Below are 20,364 nucleotides of genomic sequence, written 5' to 3' on the forward strand. Positions count from 1 at the left end.
TTAGCTTGATCGAACAACCAAATTTGTCAAAAAAAAAAAATATTTCTGACACCTTGTGGTCAAAAATGACCCCTCTTGGGTCAATTCTACAATTATAATTTAAGATTATTTTTAAAATCCACGCACTAAATGTGTCATTTAACATCACCTCAATTTTGGTGCAAGTTTGTAAGTTTGTGTCATCAGTGACAGTCTTGTGATGAACCGAAAATATCTTACCACACCAGAGTTAAGAGGCTATAGCTAACGAAAAAGACTTTTTCAATGATATTAACGACAAAAATGTGTCTGAAAATAAAAATCAAGTGTTGTAAGATAAGCCATCGAATCATGAAAGTTCAAATTCAAGTAATTCAGCTAACACAAGTTAGGTGGTTTAGCATTTTTAAAAGGCATGTTAAAATCAGATTTGAAGGGCTAGGGTCGTTTTAGTAACATTTATTAATCTCTACCTATTATATTCTGTACATTTTAAATTTTGTTAAAATCCCTTGGTAAATAATAGATATATGAGATCCGAAAGTCTTAGGTGGTACACCTTGTATAAAATGTTATATCAGTTCCAGAAGTCTAAATTCAAATTTTCCAGAAGACAATGATCATACAAATGTTTTAAAGAAGAAAAAGAAGTCCCAACAAAACTTTATAAATAAATCTTACTTTTTTAAATTATGGTGTTTGTATTAGGTAGAAAGAATGCCGTTATAAAAGGGTTGACGTTAAAGAAATATAAACATTCTCCACTGATTTATTACTGAAAAAATCCAAACTAGATTCATAATAACAAAAATTATAAAAAAAAATAGTTAACCAAACTGAAAATTAACAAACAATTCTATAATAGTTATGTTATAAAACTCAATTATAAGACTTAATTGTTCTTTTAGGGCGAGTGAATTGTACATGACGTTGCAAACTTTGGTTAAGTAGCAACCGAACGTTCTTCATTGATTTATTAGTCGCAGTATCCAAACTGTATTCGTAAAAAATATATGAAATATTATTAACCAAACTGAAAATTAACAAACAATTCTATAAAAAAAACGTAATAAAAATCTCCTTTAACTTCTAACTTGATGATTCTTTTTTTAGCTGCAAATGCACTGTTTTGACATGAAGTTGCAAACTTTGGTTAAGCCGGAACTGAGTATTACAAAATCTGCATGAGTATATGTTTTCCTCTGACTTTGGTTTAAGTTTTTTGTGAATTCTCGAATGCACTTTTAAAGCCATCTTAGTATTGCATTTTTTACCACAAATTTCACACAGACACTGTTTTTTCTTAGTGTAAAATCTGCCACGACTTTTAAACACTTGTTGTTTCGATTGATGACTTTTAATATGTTGCTGTAGCGCATCATTAGAAGCAAATCTCCTTGAACATAATTGACAACCATATGAGTTTGTTTCCCGATAATATTGTTTAAGTGACATGTTTAGATTGTGCATCCGTCCATGATGAAGCAGACCTATCCGTTTCCTTAAAAATAAGTTAGCAAAAATCAAAATCAACAAAAAAACCTACTCACTTAAATGCTTTGTTGCAAAGATGACATTTAAACATTTTGTTTTTAAGCATATGACTCTTTCTGTGGTTTTTCAAAGCCGACTCGAGAGTAAATTTCTTCAGACAAAGGCCACAAGAGTAAGTATTTTGTTGTGATTTTTCCTCATTTTTAGAGGCAAACGTTGATAATTCCACACTTACAGACCTTGTTTCAGAGGGAGCTTCAAACTTGAACGGTTCTGTTTTTATTTCTTGCGTAAAAGCAATTTTTATTGGTTCTTCGATTTCGGAAGAACAACTTTCTTGAACACCTTTTCTCAGCTCAAAATCAGAAGCTACGATGGCGGAATAGAGATCTATAACAACATTTACTTTTCCTTCACAAATTCCACAAATTGAATTTGGTAACCCATCGCTATGACGAAACTAAAATTCTTTTATAAAAATATATAAATGCGTACATTTATCTTCTCATTACCTGAATTGATGTTAAAAATGACAACAACTCCGACACTGATAATCCTATGCGAGTTTGCTTGAAGATATTTTGGCAAAGTCCTGGTTCAATTTTGATTAAACATATCCTACACTTGGAGTTGTTTTTGTTTTCCATTATTAACGTCAATTCGAATTCTTTTTGTTAAACAGGGGTCCTACAAAATTCTTTACTAAATATTTAAAGTATCCATTTAATTAAAAAAAAGCACGCAATACAACCACGGTGAGACTAAACACAAGTATAAAAACCTAGCTTCCAATTCTACCAAACTGATTATGCAGCTTTTCTATTCATATTTAACAATATGAAATATATTATTATTCAACGATTGTCAGCTAACTAAGTGAGAATTTAATACAATAAATTATCAAAGCGTAGAGATTTTGCCAATTTAATTAATCTACGTAAATATACTACTGACATAAAAAATCGTAAAGTTTCTTTATTTCGAACACTTCATCGAGTTAATCTTAAGAACCATAATACCTAGACAAATCGCTCTTGAAGCACATGAAAACGGCACAAATATCTATTCAAGTTGCCCACTTCCGGAAAAATTTGACTTTTAATTAAAAATTATCCTTCTGATATTTACGCGCATTGTTTGAAAAACTGATTATGTAGGCTGCCCAGACGTACTCTTTTTCAGAGTATTATACTCTTTTGCAAATAATATCCTCTTTACTCTTACTTTTGACAAAAAAAAAACGCTTAATATACTCTTTTTACAATATGTCAAATGCTGATACGGAGTTTTGCATTATTAGACGAAATTGTTGATTTCATCGTAAACATCAATGATCATTTATGTAGGATTATATAAGCAATATACTACACATACACGTACATCACTATATCAGCATCACAGAAGCGAGATTGTTAACACGTACTTTCCCTGATGTTGCAGTTTTGAAGTTACCTGATTAAATCCAAATCAAGTGAGATTCAAATTTCAGTTATTAATGTATTGTACTTAATCTTAATATTTCAGTTTTGTAGTGCGACAACAATGTCTCGTGGAAAGTGCAAATTTTTGGGCAGTTTTGAAGAAACATACATGTTTGCCAAACGCGTAAAGGAAGATCCATACAAACAGTCTCTATCATAAATAAAGGATAGTTCGATATTGAACAACATGCGAATTCAAAGAAACACAAACAGAGCTCTTCAGTCTCTATTAAACAAAAGTTGGAGTCATTTTTTCGTCGTAAGAATCTAACTTCATAAGACGAAAAACTAACACTTATCGAACTTACATGGTCATACCGTAATGTGAAACATGACCATTCATTTAGGGATATGGATTGTACATCAAATTTATTAAAGAAAACATGCGATCGTAAAATAACCTGTGCAAGAACAAAGTCAGAATGTCTTGTTAATAATATTATCTGCAGTTGGTCCGAAGATGGATTGAGAAAAGATTTGCAAAAAGCATGTGCTCTCATGTGATGCATAAAACCACAAAAATATCAAACTGTTTCCTGTCGTCGTGAGATATTACATTATTAATCCTTCAATAGAAATTAAAACCTGTATTTTGAAAATTCACAGTCTCCCAAATGAAACGGCTGAAACTATAACTAAGGTAATTATAGAAGATTTAAATTTATACAATTTAGAAGATAAAATAATTGAATTTTCTGCTGATAATGCACCAGTGAATTTTGGTGCAATATCTTCCAAAAAGACAACTGGAAATGTTCATGCAAAACTTGTAAGCACTTACAGAGAGATGTGCTAACCATAGGATGTGCAGCTCATATAGTACACAATGCACTTTCTGTAGCAACATCTAAGATAATTCCAGTAGATATAGAAAATATTATGTTCAAAGTATATTACCATTTTAATATATTTACTGTTCGAACAGGAAAATTGAAAGAATTTTGCAACTTTATTGGTTGCGAATTTAAAATGGTACTTTCACATTCCAAGACACGCTGGCTGTCTCTGTCACCATGTGTAGATAGAGTGCTTGCAGCTTTTGAACCTCTGAAATCATATTTTCTTAGCGAAGAAAATTCACCACATGTCATTACTATTTTTTTTTTGAGTCTGAATCTTCAGAATTTTGGTTGCTTTTCCTCCAACCTCAATTTCATTTATTTCATGAAACTGTGAAATCCATAGAAGGAAAAGATGTGAGTGCAGAGGAAGTATCAACAGAATTTGATAATTTACTTTCTCAATATAGAAGCAGACGTGAAAGCGTTTTATACCATTCGTGGCTGACAATGTTTTAAAAAAGCTTGAAACAGAAGGATTGTTAGATAGATCTTATGTTACTGCAGTACTTGTGAGATTTTAAACTGCGATAATAGATTATTTAGAAACTTGGACTAACAGATTTTGCAACAAAGCAAAAAAGATGAACCATCTTATACTCAACAGGAAATTCTCTTACGAAGAATTTAAAGAATCATATATCTTCTTTTTAGATGCTACCAAGTCGCTACCAATGCCTGCCATAAGTAGCAATGATATTTTTGATACCTACAATTGTATAAAAACCTGCCTAGACATAAATCTAGAAAAGTGGAAAAGTGATACAGTACCCTTAGTTATGAGGTGGAGAACGTTGCTCGAAAGTGCGAATGAAGCAAATAGCACAATAAAACATTTATCTTTTATCTTCACGCTTCCAGGAACAAATGCTGAATGCGAACGAATTTTCAGCATCTTGGGCCAATATTGAACCAAAGAAAAATCTCATCTCAAAATTAGTACCCTTGAGAGCGTAATGAAAGTGAAAGAAAATGTCGGCTTAACCTGTGAACAATTTTGGGAGGAAATAAAAGGAGACAAGCAGTTGTTAGAAAAGGCAAAAAGGTCTGAAAAAAATCAAACATTAACATCAAATTTTTACCCACTAATGTTATAAACTTATAAATAAAATGTAGTTTAGAAAATCATTGTCTACAAAAAATTTCTGTCAGGAGTCAGAAAGTCGTACGGATATTATAAAAAAAAGGTTGACCACGCCCCTTTTTCAAAAAAATTGTCGCCTGCTGCGCAATTCTTGCTCGCCCCGCTCGCTTATGATGATTTCTGACAAAAGTAGGTACTCTTTTTCTACAAAAAAAAATCAGATAAGATAATGAGCCGGTATACGTTTTTCGTCGTCCATTACTGTCAAATTGTGGTGCCCCCACCGGTCACTTTTTTTCGCAATTCTTGCTCGCCCCGCTCGCTTATGATGATTTCTGACAAAAGTAGGTACTCTTTTTCTACAAAAAAAAATCAGATAAGATAATGAGCCGGTATACGTTTTTCGTCGTCCATTACTGTCAAATTGTGGTGCCCCCACCGGTCACTTTTTTTCGCCTATTGTCGATGATAATCTAGTTAATTTATCTAATTTCTAGACAAACCAACCAATATCGTCTGTAGTCTCAAAATAAAGCTGCACTTAGCCCTATCTTCTCGCGTTTGGGTCACATAAAAGTACCATAAGAAGTTAAGTGTAGTATTGGATAAGAAACTGATACCATGTGCTCGTTTTATGTGGCAGCCTGACTGCATTTAAAACATTGTTTATGACGTATTTCGTTTTTAATATTAAATTGGATCCATACATTTTACATTTCTGGCAGTTTATGAAAATATTTTATTTCAAACTTGTTTCTGAAGATGAGCCAATGAAACTGAAACAATCTTTGGTAAGATGGTAATTTTTTTTACATTTTGTCAACACCCGATCTGTTTCAAAACTAATTTGTTAATTTCTTGGTAAATATTTTAGAAGAAGACTAAACTCGAATATTTAGAAGCAACCAAAAAGTTATCTGCCAGAGGGGCTCTCGAAGTATTTCAAAATCGTTACATATTCAAAAATAAAGGGAAAAAGCAGACTGCTAAAGAAATGTAGGATTTATTCCTCCAAGAAGATATGGGAAAATCAGTTAAAAAAAAAGATGATGGAAGCCAACTGTACAACTTCTGTTGACGAGATTGCTTCTCGCGTTTATAATTCCATTAGTGATGGTATTCATAGCTACTTTGAGGAGGGAATAAGAAAACTGTATTTACTTAGGTCTGAACTCAATAGATGTTTAAATTCTTTATTTAGATATAAAAATTTGAGTTGTTTTGTATGCAGATGAAACATGTTTAATTATTTGTGCATATGTTTTACCACTTAAAAAAAAAACTAAAAAAACTTTATGGTATTTAAGACTTGTGCACGGCCTTTTTGATAATCCCAAACTACATATACAGTGCTGTTTCCTAAATTGTTACAGATATTTTTACTGGACTTTTAGTGGATTAAGGAAACATTTGATGAACAAATACACGATTAAAATAAATCGTGTTTTTGTTCATCGTTTCCATACCAAGAGGATCCAATAAGAAATTTAAACATTTGATAACTTGATAATTTGATAACAAACAAATTGAAAATTATAATATCAGGGACCCGTTTCATAATAAACTACAATCTAATATTATTAGACTTGTAGCTTATAACTTGCAGAATTTGGTTTCATAAAAGAAAATACAAAAATACAAATTACAACTTGTAAAATTGAAAATACAAACAGGATGTATCAAATTACAAATATTTCTGTTGTAGATAAATTTATGTCTTTTTGAAATTCGCGCCTCGCGTGATGAGGGCGCGTGTGTCGTCTTTCAAGTAGAAGTAGAAGATGGCGAATAAAACCTAAGCATGGCGTGCTTGTCTGTTATTTAATTTAAACCATCCCATCCTCGACTACAACTTCAGAAGTGGGATCAACCACAGCCCCGAGGCAACCGTAGAATTCGATGAGACAAGTATTTTCCTGGATGCGATAAGCTGTGAAACAAAAACATGCTGGGCGAAAATGATGACGAGGGCCGCGACGAAGCAGCGGGAGATGATGCTCCTTTAAGGATCGAAGACATAATTGCAGTCACTGTAAGAACGTTGCAAAATCAACGAGATTACAGTATGAGGCAGAGTGAAATCGTTAACTTAATACCCGAGTTTGCTGGAACAGAAGGAGAGGATGTGACGTTATGGTTCAATCGCATTACGGCTGTTAAGAGGAATTATGGTCCGAATGACAGCGAATTATTGTTGGCTGCGATTAACAGACTCTCAGGATTTGCAAAGAAATGGTTCGACTCCAGGCCAGAACATTTGGATTTAAGCCTTGTCGAATTAAAGGACAAGATGATTTCGACTTTTGGGAACAGAGAAGACCGGTTAAGTTGTATGAAGAGATTTGAAGCCCGGAAGTGGGGAAGAAATGAGAAATTCCTGGAATATTATAATTGTTTTATTATTATTATAATTATTATTATAATTATTATAATAATTGCATGCTTCAAACACAGGCGAAGATGTCAAGATTTACTTCCTTGTCAGAGTTTATGAAAGTGATGAATGAAATTTCGGGTACTGAGAGACAAGCGGGTGCAAATTTAGGCAGCAGTTCGAGTTCTTCAAGAACATTTGGAAGACAGGTCCCAACTCAGACGAAGGCATCGACGTCAGCAGGAGGCGTCAGTGGCAGCAGTCACAGGGTGATGTGGGGGTCACAAGTACGTTGTTTCAACTGCAATATTGCAGGGCACAGAGCTAGTGAATGCCGTAAACCAAGAAGAGCACCTGGAACATGCTTTGAGTGTGGACGAGCAGATCACAGAGTACGAGACTGTCCAGTTGCAGCAGGAAGGAAGCACACCACCGTCCAGGCACAAGCAGATTCCACCACCAACGTTATTGAATCATCGACAGCAGCACCCTATACAATTTCGGTAGACCTTACGACTAAAGACGAGTATGATACTATTTGTAATTACCATTTAAATTGTCTTGTTGATACGGGAAGCCCTATTAGTTTGATCAAGTCTCGTTATATAGCAAATATTAATTATGACCCGACTCATAACAATGAAGAATTTTCTGGTATTAACGGATCTAAATTGACTATCCTTGGCATATTTAATACTGTAATCACTGTAAATTCTGTTAATGTATCTGTAAAATTTTACGTAGTACCTGACAATACTATGTCTTTCAGCGCTATACTTGGTAGAGACTTTATTTCTTGTCAAAATTTAAAAGTTTCATTGGGTAAAACAGTTCAGATCGATTGCGTTCAGAGTTCTGAACTATTAGATTCAAACGAAATACCTCATATCAATATTGACGATGATTTAGACGATGCTAAAATTGATTTGAATGTTAATCCCTATTTACCTTTACATGTTAAACTGAGACTTAATGATATGTACGAGGAGAGTTACAGGAACCATTCTGATCCGGAAGACTTTAAGACTGTGTCGGACTTTGAAATGAATATTACACTTAAAAATGATCAACCTATTACGTTTCGACCGCGACGTTTATCTTTTGCTGAGAAGGAAAAGCTCCGCGTAATTTTAAATGATCTTGAAAAAGACGGTGTAATTCGCTCTAGTAAATCACCTTATTGCAGCCCGATTGTTTTAGTACGCAAAAAGAATGAAGAAATTAGGCTATGTGTGGATTATCGAGAGCTCAATAAAATAACAGTACGTGATAACTATCCTACCCCTCTGATTGATGATCATTTGGACATGTTGAAAAATAAAAGATATTTTAGTTGTCTTGATCTAAGAAACGGTTTTCATCACGTACGCATGGCTCCATCCTCCATAAAATATACATCTTTTATTACACCTTTAGGTCAGTTCGAATTTTTAAAGATGCCATTCGGTCTTACTAATGCGCCTCGTGTGTTTCAAAGATATATTCATGAAGTGTTCTCGGATTTGATTAATAGTCATAAAATTCTTATATATCTTGACGATATAATGATTGCAACCGAAGATTTGGATGAACACCTTTCGATTCTCCGTGAAGTTTTTAATATTGCTGGTAGACACAAATTGGAATTTCGCTTAGATAAATGCACGTTCCTAAACTATGAAACTGTTTATTTGGGTTATTTAGTAAATGAAAAGGGCATCCAGCCAAATCCCGAAAATGTGGGGTGTGTTAGAAATTTTCCCATTCCCACCTGTTCGAAGGACGTTCAAAGATTCTTGGGACTAGCGAGTTACTTTCGACGTTTCATTCCATCTTTTTCTATAAAAACAAGAGTTTTGTATGACTTGATTAGAAAAAACGCTGTTTTTAAATTTGGTGATGGTGAGCTTATGGCTTTCAAAACTTTGAAGAATTCTCTAGTTGATGCACCTGTTCTCGCTATTTATTCCCCCTTGCTGGAAACAGAAGTTCACTGCGACGCTAGTTCAAAAGGTTTTGGTGCTATACTTTTACAGAAACAGGATGATGGTAAATTTAGGCCTGTTCGTTACTTGAGTAAGCGCACTACCGAGTCTGAATCCAAACTTCACAGCTATGAGCTAGAATTGTTAGCTATAGTTTACGCAGTTGAGAAATTTCATGTGTACTTGCACGGGTTGAGATTCAAGGTAGTAACTGATAGTGACGCAGTTAAAATGGCTTTGAATAAAAAGGATATCAACCCTCGTATCAGCAAATGGGCTCTTGTTCTCGAAAACTATGATTATACAGTTGAACATCGTGCCGGTAAACGAATGCAGCACGTTGACGCGCTGAGTCGCTGCACTCCCGTGATGGTAATTGAAGAAAACACATTCGAGCAGAATCTTGCTATAGCACAAAATTTAGACCCAGCTATAAAAGCTTGGAAGTCAGAATTAGAAGTGAGACAAAATAAAAAATTTGAGCTCCGAAACGGTTTAGTATACAGCAAAGTTGATGATAAACTCCTCTTTTATGTTTCAAGTCTGATGGAACAGAATATCTTAACGTTATGTCATGACAATTTGGGTCACTTTGGTTTTGACAAATCTTATGAATATTTAAGCCGCGCGTATTGGTTTCCGCACGCAAGACAAAAGGTTCGTGTTCATATAAAAAATTGTTTAAAGTGTATTACGTACGCTCATGTGACTGGTAAAATTGAAGGTTCTCTTCACAATATCCCAAAAGGCGATAAACCGTTCATGACTATACTTGTTGATCACTACGGACCGCTAGAAAGAAAGAAAGACGCCGACCGGTAAAAAATATATTTTCGAAGTCATTGATTCTTTTACCAAATTTGTCACTCTATTCGCAGTGAAGTCTACTAAAACTTGCGAGGTGATTTCGTCGTTAAAAACGTACTTTAGGTTTTACAGTGCACCATTCCGCTTAATTTCTGATAGAGGTTCTTGCTTTAAGTCTTCCGAATTTGAGAAGTTCATAGAACAATATGGTTTCGTACATGTCAAGGTTGCTACAAGTACTCCCGAAGCCAATGGCCAAATTGAAAGGGTCAATAGGGATCTAACTCCGATGTTGTCGAAATTATCAGATCTTCGTAATCATTGGGACAAAGCCTTGCCCGAGGTTGAGTTTGCGATCAATAATTCTTATTGTCGATCTATTGGAAATTCTCCTTCTAAGTTACTTTTTGGAGTCAATCAGAAAGACAAAAACGATGTAATTAGATATTACTTAGATATCGAAGATACAAATCGAAATTTAGATTATGTTAGGGCAAACGCTCTAGTTGTTAATACAAAAACTCAGTCTTATAATAAAAAATACTATGATAATAAACATAAAACTCCCTATGACTATAAGGTAGGCGACTTTGTAATGACAAGAAATATAGACGTTACTCCCGGAGTCAATAAAACACTATTACCCAAATTTCGAGGTCCCTACGAAGTGAAAAAATGTCTCGGAAATGACCGGTATTTAATCAGTGATATCGAAGAATTTCAGATTACTCAAATTCCATTTGAAGGCGTTTGTAGCCCCTCTAATATGAAGTTATGGCTCAGTCCAGTTGATAACTAGTTTAGAATTGTTTTATTTGTTTTTCTGTATTTAATATTTATTTTATTTGTTTCGTTTATGTTCTAGTTTAGTTTTCCCATAACTGCCATGTTTTATATTTATGCGCAATCTTTTCAATTCGGTGATATGTGTTATGATTTTTACGTTTTAAGTCGCTTGTTCTTTAGGTTGTGTCTAATGCGGCTTTCTAAGTTGCCTATTATGTTATGTTATGATGACTTACGTTTATCTCTTATGTCGTTTATGTAAACATAATGTCTTATGTTATGTTAAAACTTATGAAAACACTTATGTTTGTAACTTTATGTTGTTAACCAATTTGATTGGAGTGTCGAGAGTGTCGGGACGCCACTAGTTAGGTTGGCCGAACTGTAGATGAATTTATGTCTTTTTGAAATTCGCGCGTGTGTCGTCTGTCAAGTAGAAGTAGAAGATGGCGAATAAAACCTAAGCATGGCGCAAGGATGGTAGACGTAAAGGATTGCTCAGGCTCACGAATCTGTCAGCCGGCGTCACGTGGTCCAAAGACATGCTGTGACGTCACAACTGGTCTTTAATCGCGTCGAATACATGGGAGTTAATAGGAGCAAATACCAAATAATGCAAATAAAAGTGAATTATGACATTAATTTGTTAAAATCGCTTTTGAATTTATAATGAAATTATTGTAGTTATAATTTGAGGTAATACAAAATAGAATTTTCTGTTTATTTGTGTCCAAAAATTGAGTAAATCTGTTTTCTAATCGGGGTAATCAGACGCAATAATTCCAATAATTCATTGTTCTCCATTTTAATGATATATAAGACATTAAGAATAGGAACAAATTTTTTACTTTTTATATTGACGAGTATTCTTTACGTTTTAAAATGCTCAAACAAAAATGATTTAGGTAATAAATAAATTGCCATTGAAATTTTTTGGTCACAAACTCGGGAAAATATCAATAATATTCCTAGGTATACATACAAAATAGAAACGGGTTTTATTTTTGACAATTTTATATGCAATAAATTTTGTTGATAAATAATAATACAAAATTTAATAATGGATAATAGGTAAAAAAATGTAAAACAAAATAAACCATTTTTATAATAACTTTAAGACTTTAAAGAAGAAAGAAATGAGCAAAACGACTTTCAACACAATATAAATTTTATTTCTTCAAATAAAAACATTTGGTAGCTGCACTAAACTTGAATTTTGAAACCAGCGTAGGTACAATCAAAATTCAGTTAAATGATATCCCAAAAATTAAACAAAGATTAAATTAATAATATTTGCTTTCTCTATTTGTCTACATGACTTAGAGATTATAAAAATAATACAATAGTAATAAAATAATTTTGTAATTCTAAAATTATTGAAAAATAAAGAGATCACATAAATTAAAAATCAATTAAGAATTTTATAACACCCCACGTTTATAATTTTAATACAAACAATACAGAATTTCTGGGGGTTACAAGATCAAAAATATGCTTGGGAAATTATACTGAAACACATTGTATCTGGTGTAATGTTAGCGATGCAAGTTTATAAAATATGTATCTACTTATAATACATTCATTTCTGTTTTAGATGAGAATAGGCTATGGAAATTTGGCGACTGTAGCTGTATGACAATAAAATAGCTTACTCTAGTCTAAACTAAAAATGAATGCATTYTAACAATTTGTTCCTTAGATCACGTTGATAATCATTGTTTGTGAAATGGAGCAAATTGAGCTATGAATCGAGTTGAACTTATCCGCTCGTCTGCACCCGTTGACCCATGCATTTCTCATCGTTGATGAGACCATATTGTTGCTGATAGAATAAGAACAAAAAATGAGATTGTCACCCATTTGTTTTGGTTTTATTTGGCTGCTGTTACAACCATATACAGCATACCATCTACCAGGCATATAGTGAAGATGTATGCACTACCTATTTAAAATTATTGGAATTACTTTAAATATACTAAAATTTGCATTATTTCATACTACAATTTTCTTTTGTAGGATCTTAATATGCTCTAATTTTATTAAAACACCAAAAAACACGAAGCACAGCTGATGTAAACAAACAATGTTGGCCAGTTGTGACGTCACGCAATATGGTGGGGATGATGAAATACGGTTAACATTGCAGCATAGGGCCTGAGCAATCCTCTATGTCTACCATCCTTGAGCATGGCGTGCTTGTCTGTTATTTAATTTAAACCATCCCATCCTCGACTACACTGTTTCATATTTTTTAACGAATAAAAATAGTGACATAGATTTACCTACAATTTACAAGTACTATTGTACAAGTTTCTGTATGCCTGTAGTTTAAAGTACTAGTAATTTTGAAAGACAAAATGATTAACGATTAATCAATGTTTATGGGTAATGATGAATACGAACAGCGGAGATAAATCATTTGACGAAAAAAAAAATATCCATAGTGTCACATTAGTAAATTCTAGTTCACCGACTTATTTCTTTCCATACTCACATTGAAACCATCATCCGCCGGATGAGCGTTTAGCAAAAATTCGATCATATAATGATGTAATACATTATTGTAATAACTGAGGGGATTTTTGCTGAAACTTCAAAAACGGGTGATAAGACGGAAAAAGAAGAAAGAAGAAGTCAGTCGGTGAACCGAGGTCGTAAAGACAAGTTAGAAAAGAGTGTAGTGCCGCCTTGCTCCTGAGGACCGATAATGTAAGTATTTGGTTTTGTTTTATTGTTAATTTTTTTTGCTGCTTTAGTTTGAAATAAATGCTATTATTTAATTCAAAATTAACTTTGATTTCTCGTAACATTGAGTCCCTAATTTAAGTCCGACCTCAGTGCAATAAAGCACCGAAAAAAAAGGCTCTACCAAACTGGGTCGTGACATGTGGTGGAGGATTTAAGTGCAATCCCGAATACCAAGAATAACGATAATTTCGTAAATTTTAATCTACATTTAGAAAATAATCCCTATTTAGCTACACAAAATTTTGAATCGTATTTAGACCCAAATTCACAATATCTAAATTCCACATATTCGAGTCAAGACACTGTGCAAGACATTCAAAACGTTATTTCGAATACTATTATTGAGGTTCAACAGTATTTACCGAATCTTAAAATTTCCACAGATCAGTTTTAGACCAGCAATCAATAATTAATAAACAAAAAATGACTGACGACACAATTTCAGACGCGTTTAATAGTTCAAAAAAAAAAAAAACACGTAATCCCTCATCAGTTTATTAGCCCGGAAATTTTTTATCATCGGAAAAACAACCCAGAAAGTTTTTTTTTAAAAATTACAAACGAAGACGTATTGCCAACGCATGGGTGAATAATCTGAAAATAACAAATTTTGGCTCATTTTTCGAAGGAATAGCAAATAGGTGGTTCGAGTCTTTTATTACGTATAACAAAGACAAAACTTGGAATGATGTAAAAAAGGCATTTGTAAAAGAGTTTAAATTAGGCGATTCGGAAGCGGATTACAAAATAAAATTCGAAAACCGGCGACAAAGAGAAGATGAAACGGTAAAGTCATATTTTTACGATTCACAATTGTTAGTATTCGATTTCAACCCGGACATGGACGATAGTAAATTTGTTAAAAAATTTGAAAGAGGTTACAAACGAACCAGATAAGCCAACAAAACAGATAAGCCAACCTTTCAAGCAGGAATTTACAAAATCAATTTCAAAATTCGTTTCAAAATTATAATCGTTACAGTAACGCAAAACCAAGATATAATAACAAAAAATTTTCAATCACGAAATAATTTCTGGACAAATGCGCCAAAAAATTATTCTGGTGGCTACAATAATTCATATGCTAAGGTAAGTAATCAAAAATACGAACCGAAACATTTTGTTCCCGCCACCAGAACACCAAATGGAAGACCCAGATGTTATCATTGCAATAAAATTGGTCAGGACGCAAGCGCCTGTTGGTTTAAACAACCACAAAACCCAAAAGATTTTCGATGTCGCAATTAAATCCCCGCGTCGTCCTAACTACGAAAGAGGTACTTAAATCTGTCAGTAACCGCACGCAAATATTAACATTAAAAATTATAGTCAATAATGTACCCGTCTTAGCGATAATCGATACTGGTGCCGAGAAAAATATAGTTACAAAAACAATTGCCCAGAATTTAAAAATTTCGAAATTTGATATACCAAAAAATTTGCTAGCCGCGGGAAATGTTAAAGTCCCTATTTTTGGAAAAGTAAATTTCAAAGTCAAGATAAGATAAGATCTCCGAGCTGTGTTCGAGAGATTACACGAGTTCGGGCTTTGATGCTCGATCGAAAAGTGCCGCTTTGGGGTCACCGAGCCCCTACTTAGGACACGTCATCAGCCAGCACTGCAACCAACCTCAACAACATCATCTGCAACAAGTGCAGAATGCGGCAGCACCTACAACCAGACGACAACTCCAGAGCTTCTTGGGCCTTGCAAATTGAAGAAACACTTGCATTTATCAGTAAACCTAGATGTGGCGTTAAAGATAATCCAACAGCTTATAAAGTTCATTATCAAAAATGGAATAAAACAAATCTTAAATGGTATTTTTCGTTAGCTACAAACGAAATGAAAGAATTAGCACAAAAAGCCTTTGATCAATGGGAATCTGTTTCAAATTTAAAGTTTGAGTACTGGCACAGCCAGCCCAGAGCCGTAGGCGAGTACAATAGTGTTAATAACCGGACATACCGGTGTTAACCGGACATACTTATTTCATTTTCTAATATGCTGTTTCAACATAATCATAATTCACGGTGTCAAAAAGGAATATGTTCTAGCAGTTTTGACGAAAAAGGTAATGTTTTAGCACATGGCTTCTTTCCAAATAATAATGAATGTTTAGGAATTCATTTTGATAAATCAGAAAATTGGTATTTTAGTGAATCGGGCAATACACCTGACGGTCAGATTAATTTTTATACAGTATTATTACACGAAATCGGACACGTTAGGTATTGAACATTCTGCAAATAATAATTCAATTATGTACGCCTATTATAAAGGTGATATTGCTAAATTAACTCAAGACGATATGTGGGCAGTTCAATATTTATATAGACAACCTGAACGATTAAAATATGAATTAATACCAACAACAACAACAACAGTTAAACCTAGTGTCGGCTCCGCAGGCCAGCCTGAAGGCGAAGCCAAAGATACAGTTGGTAATTCGTCTTCGACTCATGAGCCTTTGATGAATTTATGTGATTTTAATAAAGAAATTGATACATGTTTAATTGCAAATCATCATATGATAAAGAACCGAAATTAATTAAAGATTATTTATATTTTTTGCCAAATGATTTTCAAGAAATTTCACATATTTATCAAAGACCTTCAGATGATGATTTAATAGTTGTTAAAAATTTATATTATTTCATTGACTTTCCAAGTTTTAATGTTAAAAATGGATATAATGGTAAATCTATTGAAAATTTAGGAATACCAAAAGAAAAAAGAATTGATGCAATATTTAGAACTTATTCTGGAAAAACATATATATTTTATGATAAAGTCTTATACGTTAAGTTTGATGAGTGTTTGTTTAGAGCAAAGAAAAATGGCCTAATTTCAGAATTATTTGCTGGAATACCTCCAAATATAAGCAGAGCATACAGATATAGAAATTTATGTTTCTTTAAAGCTAAAATGTACTATGAATTTGATGATATTTCGAATACATTAGTTAAATCTGATGGCGTGCGAAGTGTTGACAACCTCCAAGATGGTGCACATCGGCCAACGCTTTGCAAGAGCAAAGCGGCAAAAAGTCTACACATATGGCGGCCGAACTAGACCGTACGTCCCTCACGGCCATTTAGATCTACAAAACTAAAATTCCAACGGCACTTGTAAGAGCCAATTGACAAGGGATATTTGATCTTGTACCCATATTCTGCAACTTAACATAGAAGGTATGTCTCGAGACAAAGGCGAACATTTGAGCAGAATAGCTAGGGATAATAACATTGACATCATATCATTGCAAGAAACACACCTAACAAACGACACCCAGCTCCAAGCCAGAGCGAAAGTACCAGGCTATAAGGTAGTTGCAAATATTAACTCAAATATCCATGGATCTATAATGTACCTCCAACAAGATATTGACAAATATAAAATCATTACTAGCACCCGACAGAATAATATTGAAATTGTAACTGACGAGATCTCAGGAACGACAATATCAGCTGTCTACAAACCTCCCAATATTAGATGGCCAAACCCTCCACTTCCAACCCTAAAACATCCAGGAGTATACTTGGGAGACTTCAACTGCCACCATGTCAGCTGGGGATACTCAACTAATGCCAAGAACGGAGAGAGCCTGTCAAATTGGATGGACAAGCTAGATCTCCATCTGGTCTATGATGCTAAAGATCTGAAAACTTTCCATTCAGCACGATGGCAGAGCGACACAAACCCCGATCTGTGCTTTGTCACAACTGACTCGTCGCAAGTCCCCCTACCTCATACGAGAAAGGTCTTGCGAAGCTTCCCACGCAGCCAAGACATTATATTATCAATATCGGAATCCAAGTACCTCTGATAAAATCTATACCAAAACCAAGATGGAACTTCCGCAAGGCGGACTGGGCATCCTATTCAATAGAAGTCGATTTACATCTACGATGGATCCCACCGAAATCAAAAAACTATGGAAGATTTGCTGGCGTACTGATCGGAAGCGCTAAGCGTAACATACCCCGCGGATATAGAAAAGAATACCCACCCTGTTGGAATAAGAACACCGAAACTCTATACAACGGGTATGAGAAAACTGAGAATCCGGAGCTGGGAAACCCAAATATTGCAATCGCTCAACGATGAAAGGGAGCGATGGGAAAGTACGACGGGAAATATGGATTTAGCAGCCTCCAGCAGACAGGGATGATCTCTTCTACGTCGACTAGGAGCTGCCACGCCTATACTCACCAAAGAACCTGAAGTAACCCCTTCCTAAGTAGCGTTACATATTAAACAACATTCAGAAAACGTACCGATTCATAAAGAGTTCGAAGAAGTGGTAAAGGAAGAACTCAAAATAATTGACAGCCGCCTCGAAGACAACCCTGCTTTCTCTTCCCCTTTCACTAACGCTGAACTGAACAAGACCATAAAAACACTGAAATTTCGGAAGGCAGCTGGCTTGGATGGTATATTCCCAGAATTTATAAAGCATCTAGGACAACCTGCGCGAGAATGGCTTAAAAAATGCCTCACAAATATATTAAATATGAGACAAATCCCAGAACAGTTCAAAATAGCTCTTGCCATTCTGAAACCAGGAAAACCAAGTGACGACCCAGCTAGCTACCAACCAATCGCACTGCTCAGTGTCTGTTACAAGTTACTGGAGAGGCTAATATACAACAAAATATTTCAAACCGTGAACGATATCATCCGCCAGACCAGGCTGGGTTCAGAACCAACCGAAGCTGTTTGAACAAGTGCTAGCCCTAACGTCATATATCGAATCAGGATACCAAAGAGGACTAAAAACGTCAGTAGCATTCGTTGATCTAACCCCCGCATACGACACCGTATAGCTAAACGGTCTAGTACTAAAACTAAAGAAAATAATACCCTGCTCCAAGTTAACTAATCTTATGGGAAACATGTTAAGAAACCGTTACTTCAAAGTCACTCCTGGACAATCAACTAGCAAGTCATTCACCATCAGAAATGGATTGCCCCAGGGATCAGTGCTAGCCCGTATACTCTTTAGTTCTGCTACGCTGACGACATCGCTATAGCCACCTAAAGCAGGCTCCTAGAGGATGGTGAGGAAACTCTAACGGCAGACTTAGAAATCCTCGGGAGATACTACAAACAGTGGCAAATATGCTCAAACCCAAGCAAAACCGAGGTATGTGCATTTCATCTTAATAACCGACTTGCAAATATAGACCTAAATGTCACATTCTGTGGTAAAAAAGTAAAACACAACAGCCACCCCAAATACCTTGGCGTTACACTAGACCGGTCCCTAACATATAAAAGACACTTGGAGATAACCGGACAAAAACTAAAAACCAGGAACAACATAATTAGAAAACTGGCCAGGACTAAGGCAGCGAAAGCAGAAACACTGCGAACGGCAGCCCAATCACTTGTTTTCTCAACGGCAGATTACTGTGGACCAGTGTGGTACAAGAGCTCTCACACTAACAAAGTCGATGTGCACCTCAATGACACTATGAGAATCATATCAGAAACCCTAAAGTCCACTCCAATTCCATGGCTTCACGCACTAACGAATTTAGCTCCTCCAGACCTGAGAAGACAACAAGCTGCTGTTCGCGAATGGAATAAACTACACGACCCTAGCCACCCTAGTACTCTGCCAATCCACAGAATATTGGATAATGCTCCAGGCAGCCGTCTTAAGTCCCGAAACCCCATTTGGCAAGATAAGGTACTAACCCAACATGAACCATTTCATATCAAAGAAGCCTGGGAAACCAAATGGACAGCCAACCATGATTTTAACCACAATGACCATGAGAATCCTACCGTTCCTCTCCCAGGAATGCAACTGCCTAGGAAAGCATGGTGTAGCCATAACCGCATCAGAACTGGCCACGCCAGATGCATGACCATGCTGTACAGGTGGGGAGTCAGTCGCAGGAATGCGACTGCGGAGCGCCGGCTCAAACTGTAGCTAATGAGTGTCCAATAAGAAGATTTGAAGGAGAATGGAACGAGATCCTGAATGCCACTCCTGCCGCCGTGAATTGGCTGACTTCCCTGGATATCGACCTATAGCCCATAGCCCACGTCCCAAATGTATTCGCATAATATATTTATTTGAATTATCTGTCAATTTGTAGAAGATCTTGTTTATATACACATATACGTACATGCTTTACCTATAATAGTTGTAAGTGAATTTGTAGACCGCCATACAATAAATAAATAAATAAATCTGATAAATTATTTGACTTGACAGTTTTTGGATTTAAATGTGGTCTTATCGATCAAATAATAAAACTAATTCATCGTCTGTAATTCACGTAAAGTATGCTGTATACTATACATTTTCATACTGTCATTAACTGAAGGAATTTATACTTGAAATATGTATATGTACTCCAATATTTTTTAAATGACCTTAAAGACTAGGTCATTTTCTGGAGTGTATACCATTTGGGTATACATCAAATTTTCCAACTCACATAATTCTTTTAAATAAATTTTATCTTCATCTATTTTTGACATAGTTCTATAATTATGCTAATCCTATTTGTTTCGTGCCGTCATGACACCCGTTACCAAGTTGTCGTCATGATACCCGTTGCCAAGCTGTCGTCATAACAACCGTTGTCAAGTCGTCAAGTTAGAAAATCAAGAGAGTCGTCGTCGTCAAGCAGAGTTTGTTGTAACAACGACTGGGTAGCGTTTTTTTTTTTTGCAAGCTTGTTGTTAGAAACATCTTCGTGTTGTTAGAATCATCTTCGTGTTGTTAGAATCATCTTCGTATTGTTAGAACCATCTTCGTGGTAAAACAACTGTGTAGTGTCGTTT

The 20,364-nt window shown here is 35.0% G+C and overlaps 1 protein-coding gene across 11 annotated transcripts in view; it reads right to left on the reverse strand.

Moving 5' to 3' along the window:
* Positions 1 to 747: 747 nt before the first annotated feature.
* LOC123004632 (zinc finger protein 728-like) overlaps positions 748 to 20,364 on the reverse strand; it is a 39,768-nt gene continuing 20,151 nt past the window's right edge. For 4 of the 11 annotated variants that reach the window (XM_044397971.1, XM_044397969.1, XM_044397970.1 and 1 more), the window contains 5 exons: positions 5,140 to 5,653; positions 3,736 to 5,081; positions 1,986 to 2,160; positions 1,530 to 1,933; positions 748 to 1,480 (listed from right to left, as the gene is read on the reverse strand). In XM_044397971.1, coding sequence (XP_044253906.1) covers positions 1,069 to 1,480; positions 1,530 to 1,933; positions 1,986 to 2,120 — 951 coding nt within the window. In that variant the 5' untranslated portion in view covers positions 2,121 to 2,160; positions 3,736 to 5,081; positions 5,140 to 5,653 and the 3' untranslated portion in view covers positions 748 to 1,068. Of the gene's footprint in view, positions 1,481 to 1,529; positions 1,942 to 1,985; positions 2,161 to 3,735; positions 5,082 to 5,139; positions 5,654 to 20,364 lie in introns of all 11 variants that reach the window. The other 7 variants (XM_044397972.1, XM_044397968.1, XM_044397973.1 and 4 more) reach the window with 5 other exon arrangements.

This window comes from Tribolium madens, unplaced genomic scaffold (genome assembly GCF_015345945.1).
Source record: "Tribolium madens isolate multiple individuals breed KSU strain unplaced genomic scaffold, Tmad_KSU_1.1 Scaffold_20;HRSCAF=117;Tcas5.2_LG4, whole genome shotgun sequence".
In the NCBI taxonomy this organism is placed as follows: Eukaryota; Metazoa; Arthropoda; class Insecta; order Coleoptera; family Tenebrionidae; genus Tribolium; species Tribolium madens.